At 32.5% G+C, this 9,656-nt stretch overlaps 1 protein-coding gene across 1 annotated transcript; it reads right to left on the bottom strand.

Moving 5' to 3' along the window:
* Positions 1-1,602: 1,602 nt before the first annotated feature.
* Positions 1,603-2,604, bottom strand: LOC127102799 (uncharacterized). The gene is made up of 3 exons (XM_051040133.1): positions 2,469-2,604; positions 2,167-2,321; positions 1,603-2,079 (listed from the first exon to the last, which is right to left on the bottom strand). Exons 1-3 carry the CDS (start codon positions 2,602-2,604, stop codon positions 1,603-1,605), a joined length of 768 nt encoding a protein of 255 aa, XP_050896090.1.
* Between the last annotated feature and the right edge of the window lie 7,052 nt (positions 2,605-9,656).

Here is a 9,656-nt window from a genome sequence, read left to right as displayed (position 1 = left end):
GTTATCTGAAGATAATCGATCAACTAAAGTTACATTCTTCGTCTGACCCTCTCTAATCTCATCAAGAAATCCACTGGTCAACTTCAGCATACCCAATCTAACACTAGCAGTTGTCACTTCACATACTAAACTCAACTCTCTAAATTATTCAATCAAATCTAACTCCCTGACCATCAAAGCTAAAATCTGTAAATATTTCTGACTCAAAGCATCTGCTACAACATTAGCTTTACCGGGATGGCAATTCAAACTAAAGTCATAGTACTTCAATAATTCTAACTACCTCCTATGACGCATATTCAATTCCTTCTGATCAAAAACATATCTCAAGCTCTTAAGATCACTTAATACCTCAAATTGGGAGCCATACAAATAGTTTCGCCATATTTTCAGCACAAACACAACTGCAACAAGCTCCAAATCATAAGTAGGGTAGTTACGTTCGTGAATCCTCAACTGTCGAGAGGAATAAGCTACCACTTGACCATTTTGCATCATAACACCACCCAAGCCCATCTGAGGCACATCACATTAAATAACAAATGATTTTGAAGGTTCTGGTAATATCAAAACTGGTGTCATCGTTAGCTTCTTCTTCAGCTCTTGAAAAATGTTCTCACACTGCATATCCCATGTAAAGGCTTGACCCTTTCGACTCAACTAGGTTATAGGTAAAGTTGGCTTCTATAACACCTCAATACATCTTTTGTAGTAGCCAGCCAAACCAAGGAAACTTCGAATCTCAAAAGCTATCTTCGGAGCCTCCCGTTGAAGCATCATATCAATTTTTGCTGGATCAACTGCTATACCACCATCTGAAATTACATGCCCAAGAAAGCTCACTTCTCGTAAGCAGAACTCACATTTAGATAACTTGGCATATAGTTTATTCTCTTTCAACACTTGTAGTACCACGTGAAGATGCTCTACATGATCGTCATCTAATTTAGAATACACCACTATATTATTAATGAACGCCACAACGAACTGATCCAGATAAGGATGGAAAATACGATTCATGTACTCCATAAACACACCGAGAGGATTAGACACCCCGAAAGGCATCACATAGTACTCATAATGTTTGTATCAAGTTCTAAATGTTGTCTTTAGAATATCTTCACTTTTCAATCGGATCTGGTGATAGCCTGACCTTAATTCAATCTTACTAAACACATAATCCCCCACCAGCTGATCCATTAGATCATCAATTTTAGGAAGTGGATACTTGTTCTTAATCGTCACTTTATTCAGCTGGCGATAATCAAAACACAGCTTCATACTCCCATCCTTTTGCTTTACAAGCAACACTGGCGCTCCCCAAGGTGACACACTTGGCCTGATAAATCTCTTCTCAAGCATTTGTTCTAACTGCTTCTACATTTCACTTAACTATGACGGAGACATTCTGTAAGGAGCCATCGACACAGGTCTAGTACCAGGTACTAAATCTATGGAGAATTCAACTTCTCTTTCTGGAGTTAGATCACTGATGTCGTTAGGAAATACAGCTGGAAAATCACATACTACCTGCAGATTACCGATCACTTCTTTTGTCTCGAGTTTCAAGGAATAAAACATAGAAAACACCTTCTTTTCACCTTATAAGAACTTTTCCACATAACTAGCTGAAATAAACATAGAATCTTCCTCTATAACAAACTCTTGAAAAAGCACAGACTTGTTGTAATATTTGATGTAGATGTGGTTGAATATCAACCAATTCATGCCCAAGATAATATTGAGTTGATTTAAAGGTAAGCACACTAAGTCAATCATGAAATCCCTATCATAAGTAGTTAAAGGACAACGCAAACAAACCATTATAGTAGTCACTGAGCCATTAGCTGGAGTATCAATGACCATACAACCATTCGTAGAAGACACCTCAAGATTCAACCTTTTCACACACTCTGCAAATATGAACAAATGCATATCACTCGTATCAATAATAGTAACCAAAAGAATTCCATTAATAAAACTTATATCTCTGATGAGATTATCGGAATTTGAAGCATCTGCACCACTGAGAGCAAAAAGCTTCCCTTGAACTTTAGTATCAATAGTCTTTTTGGGCTTCTGGCAGTGAGTACTAATATGATCTTTATCTCCATAGTTAAATTAGGTTACAACAAAACTTTTGAATTCAACAACATGGTGACCAACCATCCCACATCTGTAACAAGTCAAAGCAGTACACTCTGGAGCACGATGACCTAGTACTCCACACTTGAAACACTTAACATGAGTAGGAGCACCTCCCTTACTTTGAGTCTTCACACCAACAGTCTTAGGTTGAAACCTATATTTTCCATTAGTATCTGTAACCTCATAATGCTTGTTATGATTCAGATTACCACTTCTCTTGTCATTGATTTTCTTGTAATGACTAGATCTGGCACGACTGCCTTCATCATAAATCCTGCACTTGTTGACCAGAGTGGAAAACTAGCGAATCTCCTAGTAACCAATGAATTGTTTAATCTGTAGAAGTAATCCACTCTCGAACTCAATGCACTTAGATCCTTCAGCTTCTAACCCATTATAATGAGTGCAGAACCGAGACAACTCCTCAAACTTGGCAGCATAGTCCACAACTATCATGTTACCCTACTTTAGTTCGAGAAATTTGATCTCCTCTTGTTATAGATGTCGGTCGGAAAATACTTCTCAAGGAACACTCCCTTGAAATCATCCCAAGTAATAACAGTTCCTGAAGCCTCTAACCTTTAGCTAACATTATTCCACCAATACTTTGCCTCCTCAGATAAGATGTGAGTACCAAAGGAAATATGTTGAGCATCCGAGCAAGCCATGACTCTAAAAATATTCTCAATCCCTTGTAGCCAACTATGAGCACCTTCTGGGTCATACCTTCCCTTAAAGGCCGGAGGATTGTTTCTTTGAAACCTATTCAGATCACGGGATCCATCAACAACACCTCTAATCTGATGATTTAGGTTATTCTTATTTGCTATTGCATTAGCTAGTGCTTGCAATGCATCAACAATAGCGCGATCGTTCCTTCCTGCCTTTTTTTTGCATACCAGTAAACAAATATTAGAAGAAACATGTATCGACGGATTTATTACACCTATCTCATACTAGGATTAGATATAATTCACAAAAACCTGGTCGGACGGACCGACTTGCTCTGGTACTACTATGTAACACCCTATTCCCAAAATTGAAATTATAAAGGATAAGATACACTACAGGATGTTACTTCAACATATTAAATATTGCTCATATATAAAAAGTCATACTCACAGTGGAAATTAAAATTATTACATCACCATATTATCCAAAGATAAGGAAACTGCAAATAAAGTTCAATAAACATCAAAAATCAAATTCTTGTCCCATGATGTTATGTAATCTGAGCAATATCCCTCTAATACAACGAAAAATAAATATAATATAAAAAGGTAAGATGCAGAGCCATCTCCCACTCACAAGCAATCATTGTTGCTGATTATTTGTACACAAAGTATCGAAACATACAAAACAAACCAGATAGGGGTGAGAATAATCCTTACAAATAACGGTGAAAATAAACAGCAGGATATTTAAAAATAAAAATTCAAATTATTCTCACACAACAACATCAGTAATAGAAATTATAATGCAATGTTAAATCACCAACGACTCATCAAAATGCATGTGGTACCAAGTTTTTGGGTATCATAGGTGTATTACTAATATTATTCCATATCATTGGACAACAACCCTAAACCGTTGGACCGAAGTCCTACGTCACTTCGAGACAAAAGTCCCACATCACTTGGCTGAGGTCCTAAGTCACTGGACTGAAGTCCTACCTAATTTCCATACTAGTATGATGCATGAACATGACATCTCATCAACATAACTCCAAACATCATACACACATCAAAATAATTATTATGCATAAGCATCAACGTCACAACACTTCAAAATTTAGGTTCCACTCTTGAACCAACTCAAAAATTATTTATATAATTAAATTCAATAATTATATAATTTCTAAAAATAATTATCACTTTTATATTAATTCAAAAAAGTTATCATGAGAACTCTAAACAACTCCGTAATAATCCTTATATCTCAAAAATAACTCTAGAGTACCCAAAAAATACTCAAAAGTGCTCAAAAGTTCTATATTGGTAGCTTACGAGTGATAACTCTATGAAACTCTAAATAATTACATATTTCTAACTAAACTCTAAAATATTATATTTAATAATAATAAATTATTATTAATATTATTACTATTATTATTATTATTATATAAAATGTTTATGAATTGTTCTACGGTGATGAAATGGGAATTCCGCATTTGCATTATGGTATCATTAACATATATTTGTGTCACATTTAACTTTACATGATATAAAGAGGTATTATTTAAATATTATAATGATAAGCATGTTACTGGGTATTAGTAATGGAAAAGTAACGAAAGGTATATGCATGTTACTATTTGTCGGTTATGGAAAATAAAGAAAAGAATAATGTTACTACATATTATTAATCATACATATGTTTCTAATGATAAATTATAAGGATTTACGAAAATATATTTCTTGGATAAACTTACCGATCAACAAATATTGACCAAATGAAATTAATCTCATTTGGTCACAGATTCTAACAATAATCAATACCAAAAACCAATACAACCATACAAACATAATATATATTATAACAAAGTTCATCCTATAAACCCCTTCTGAGATATTACCATAGATTTATACCCAAAGGGGTCAGGTAAACCCCACTTGGGGAAAACATAGAGATATAGAAACACAATAAAAACAACGTTCGACAAAGAAAATAGATACAAAATAATAGACAAATCCACACAAAATAGATACAACCATTCATCACAAAAATCACAAAAGTGCATAATTTCACATGTAAACATATTCTTATGATTAGTGACCTCAGGGGTTTTGGCTAAAACCCCTTTAGTTACAAACAAGGTCATAAACCATGTATAGTAAAAATGCAGAGATATGAGGGTAAGGACCCCTCACTATCCCGACTGTCCATAAGCACCCATTAGTAAAGAAATTCTCACTTACCTCGAAATAGATCTTCTTCCCAAATCATTTCGTATCCAAATTCTTCAGGTTTCTTCAATGTTCACGATAAATTTTTTTCCAGCTTTCATCTCTATTTATTTTTTTTATTTTTTTTGTTTACGATACAACATACTCTCTTTTTTTCTATCCCTTCCCATAATATAATAATAATAATAATAATAATAATAATGACCATAATAATAAATATAATAATAATAATAATAATAATAATAAACCATATTAGTTTCTGACTTTTCCCTTTCTGTCCGTCTCTTATTTCATACAACTAAACAAACTCCCAAAATTAAATATCTTAATTAATTATCCTAACTAAATAATTATTTAACTTTAATAATAAAATAATGCCACCCTTAAGTAATTATTTAAATCAATTAAATAGATATATAAATAATTATTTAAAATACTAAATTAATTAAATAAATATTTCTACCCTTCCCATTCTCAAAACCAATCAACCCTAGTAATTATAAAATTACCAAAACACCCACAATCATCATAAATAGTTGATAACATCAATCAAATCACACAACAAATACAAAAATAATTAATAATAGCAAAATTTCTAAGTCGAGGCATTACATAGAACATTCAATCTATTAATAAGATGTGTAAATCTATTTTGCATGTCGACAATGGTTTCACCATGCTTCATACGAACGAGTTCAAACTCTTGGACCAATGTATTGATCCTAGCTTGTTTGACTTCATTAGTTCCCTCACGGTTAACTTCTAATGCGTTCCACATAGCTTTGGTGGTTTCACAATGAGAGACACGATAGTACTCATCAACACCTAATGCGGATATGAAAATATTTTGTACTTTCAAATCATGAGACCACAACTTTCTATCATTATCATTTCATTAATTTTCCGGTTTTTGGTACGATGGCGCCTTCACCATTGGACATTGTAAATTTATTTGGACCATTGATGATGATGTCTCATACACCCTTATCAACGGAGATGATATGGATATGCATACAAGCTTTCCAATGTCCATAACTTTCGCCAATGAAAATAGGTGCTCTATTATACGCCCCTTTAGGTTCGGTAGCCATTATCTAATAAGCAAATCTTAAGACAAAAAATAATCAGGCTCTGATATCACTTATTAGACGATAGGCCTATATTTAGAGGGGGTGAATATATCCCAAGTTAAAAATTTATTCAAAAATTTGATTTAGAAAATTTTATGGCGCAAAAACAAGTTTCAAATACTTCCCGGATCCAAAATCGTTAACCGAGCCTACTACTGAAAAGCTCGGATATGCGTAAGAATGTCAATGGTAATAATCCACAAGTTAATTAACAACACTTCAAACATAAATTTGAATACTCTACTATAGTAAAGGCATATCTCCAATGATAATAACACATAAAAAAACTAGTTGAAACAATTTATCAAACACTTTTCATGAAATCAACAAAGTTTGGATATTAGTATAATGTTTGTAGTTCTTAGAAATTCAATCACTACCAAATGGTATGTGATTATTATACCAATACAAATTAATAAAGAATTCAAAAGCTATTGTCCAAACAATGTTGATTAAGATATCAAAGTAATCAACAATTTGTGAACCTAAATATATATATATATATATATATATATATATATATATATATATATATATATATATATATATATATATATATATATATATATATATATATATATATAGCTAGCTAGCTAGAGAGATAGAGATAGAGATAGAGATAGAGATAGATAGATAGATAGAGAGATAGAGAGAGAGAGAGAGAGAGAGAGAGAGAGAGAGAGAGTACACAAGGATTTGTTTAGACAGTTCCCCAATCGACCTCGCTATGGGTACGTCTACCCTCAATTCGAATTCAAATTGAGATATTAATACAATAAATATTACTTTGCAAATGTATGAATACAAGAGATGAGAAATAAAATCCCATAAACCCTAAGTTTGTTCTTGACTCTAGAACCTCCAAAAACCTTGATTAAGTAACTAACCATGTCGCTTCAATTCACCTGTTGCTGCTACTTCCTTGCAAGGAACCCCTTGCCCCAAGGCATCTACCCGACTAAATTAATCCCAAGCACATGATCATGTAACCAACAATGTCGTTTCAATTCACCTGTTATTGTTACTTCCTTGCCTGACCTCCTTGTCTCAAGGCTTTCACCCAGCTAAATTAATCTCAAGCGCGCACTTGTTGAACCCAATATTTTTCAAAATGATCCACCATTTCACTCTACTCCCTTGCCGACACACCTAGTCTCAAGGCTTTCACTCGATCAGATCCGAATTGTACAATCTTTTCAAAAACCTTCAAACCCTAAATATCTTGAAGGAAAACCCCAAACCAATTTTCTTATTTGAATCCCTCAAAGATCGCAACCTAATATTCTCAGTACAACAAACCTAATTAGATGTTATCAATCCTAATCTAGATGACATCCAATCAAGAAATGATTATGTGTAGTTTTATCGTGTGTATGCATAGATTGAATTGAAAATGATGAGATGCTTTGAAACTCTGGGTTCATGTAGGTTTTACTCACTCTAGAAACCTTACTAGAGAATGATGCATGTATGAAGTACTTATATGCATGAGTGATTTAGGGAAAAAGGAAATGCAAATAACTTGGAGAAAATATGAAAAAAAAATCAAAAAAATTATCGTATAGGGCGACCTCTAAGATCTATGCATCGACTTATAAACAACATGCTTCGACCTATTCAAGGTCATGCGTCGACCTGTAACAGTTATGTGCTTCCTATGTGTTGAATTGAGGAGTAAACACATGAAACAAAAGTTACATGCTTTAATACTGCAGCATACGCGTCGACCTATAGAATGCATGTGTCGACCTATATCAGTGAAAATGTTTCTATAGGTCGATCTATAGGCAGTATGCCTCGACCTGTAGACAACATGTGTCAACCTATACACATCATGTATCAACCTATAATTCAATTTTTTCATAAAAACTTATTTTTCATAAAAGTTTCACAGAAACTTATTTTTCATAAAAGTTTCACAAAAAATTGTTTTTCATGCATTTTTTTCACAAGAACCTATTTTTCATGCATTTTTTATGCATGAGACCTTGAGTCATTTTCCCAATTATTTTCAAATTATTTTATGCTTCATAATTCTAAGATGCACATAGAGAATCAGAGGATACCATCCAATATATATTGACGCTAAAGTATCCTAGTTTTGACATCATACAAAATACATCTAAATAAAGTTGCACTCACAAGATATATCTAAATTAATGCATCATAGAAGAAATGTAACTAAACTATATCCTACGACTTTAGAAATTGGCAAAAGGAGTTTCATTAATAAGCAAACTTCGGGAAAGAAACACATTCATACATACAAGTATACTTACTGATTAACAAGAGAATGAAATGGTTGCAGGAAAAAATAAACATTGAGTAATGAATGAAGTCCCACATTAGTTTATTAAAAAATGGAATTAGTGTTTAGAAAGTGTAATAAACTCATTATTTACAACATTAAACACATGAGAGAGAGAGAGAGAGAGAGAAAGTGACGTGTCAGACTCCCATGATAAAAAAACTTAATTTTAAATTTTTTAATTAATTAGTAAATTTATAAAAACACTTAATTGGTTAAAAATATTAATTTAATATGTTAGAAAGTGTTTTTAATATTTTCTTAATTAAAATAGTCATTTGGATTTTTAAAAATATTGAATTAATGACATGTACTCAAACCCAAGTTGTCACCTCATTAGTGAAGATTAAGGGACCAAAATATCTGTAAGAAAATTGGATAGAGGTCCACAAAATTCCAAAGACCATAAAAATTAAGGGACCAAAATATCTGGTTTTATAATAAGGGGATCAATTGTTTAAAACACCCAGACTAGGGGGACTAAAAGTGCATTTAAGCAAAAAATCAATAAAACTCAAAGTGCAAATGAATGGTTAAATATTTCTAGGGGTGTTCTTTGGTTCAAGAAAATCCGAACTAAACCAGAATTCAAACCAACCCATGGTGTTTGGGTTGGGCATTTGTTTTAATTTGGGGAAAAATCGAAACAAACTAATGAAATTCAATATTAATTGGTTCAGATAACGGATTTCCAAAATTTTATCCGCGAGCTCCTCTACTCGAACCAAACATAATTAATCTGTATAATTTATATCATCATTATCATGAAAACTAATATAAAGAATTCAACTTTAAGAATAAAAAATGAAACGTCATTTTTGACATTCACAACCTATATACAGAAACGAAAAAATTAGGAATTTAATAATATTATGAAAAATTAGTTGTTGTAAATTAGATGTTTATTATGAAAAAAATGCATATTTATTTATAATATATCTGATAAATCCAACCCAAATGTGCAAACTTAATTTAAATCAATCCATATATTTTTGACCGGTTTGTGTAACAGATTCTCTTAAAACCGAATCAAACCGACCTATGAACACCATAAATATTTCGATTACGGGATTCCAAACAAACACATCTTGTGCAATACGTTTGAATGATAATGTAAAATACCTTTCAATATATACAATTATAATCTTAATCCTCAAGACTATA

Source organism: Lathyrus oleraceus, chromosome 1 (assembly GCF_024323335.1).
Source record: "Lathyrus oleraceus cultivar Zhongwan6 chromosome 1, CAAS_Psat_ZW6_1.0, whole genome shotgun sequence".
In the NCBI taxonomy this organism is placed as follows: domain Eukaryota; kingdom Viridiplantae; phylum Streptophyta; class Magnoliopsida; order Fabales; family Fabaceae; genus Lathyrus; species Lathyrus oleraceus.
Note: the sequence above shows the minus strand (reverse complement) of the source record. Positions and strands in the feature narration are given on the sequence as shown.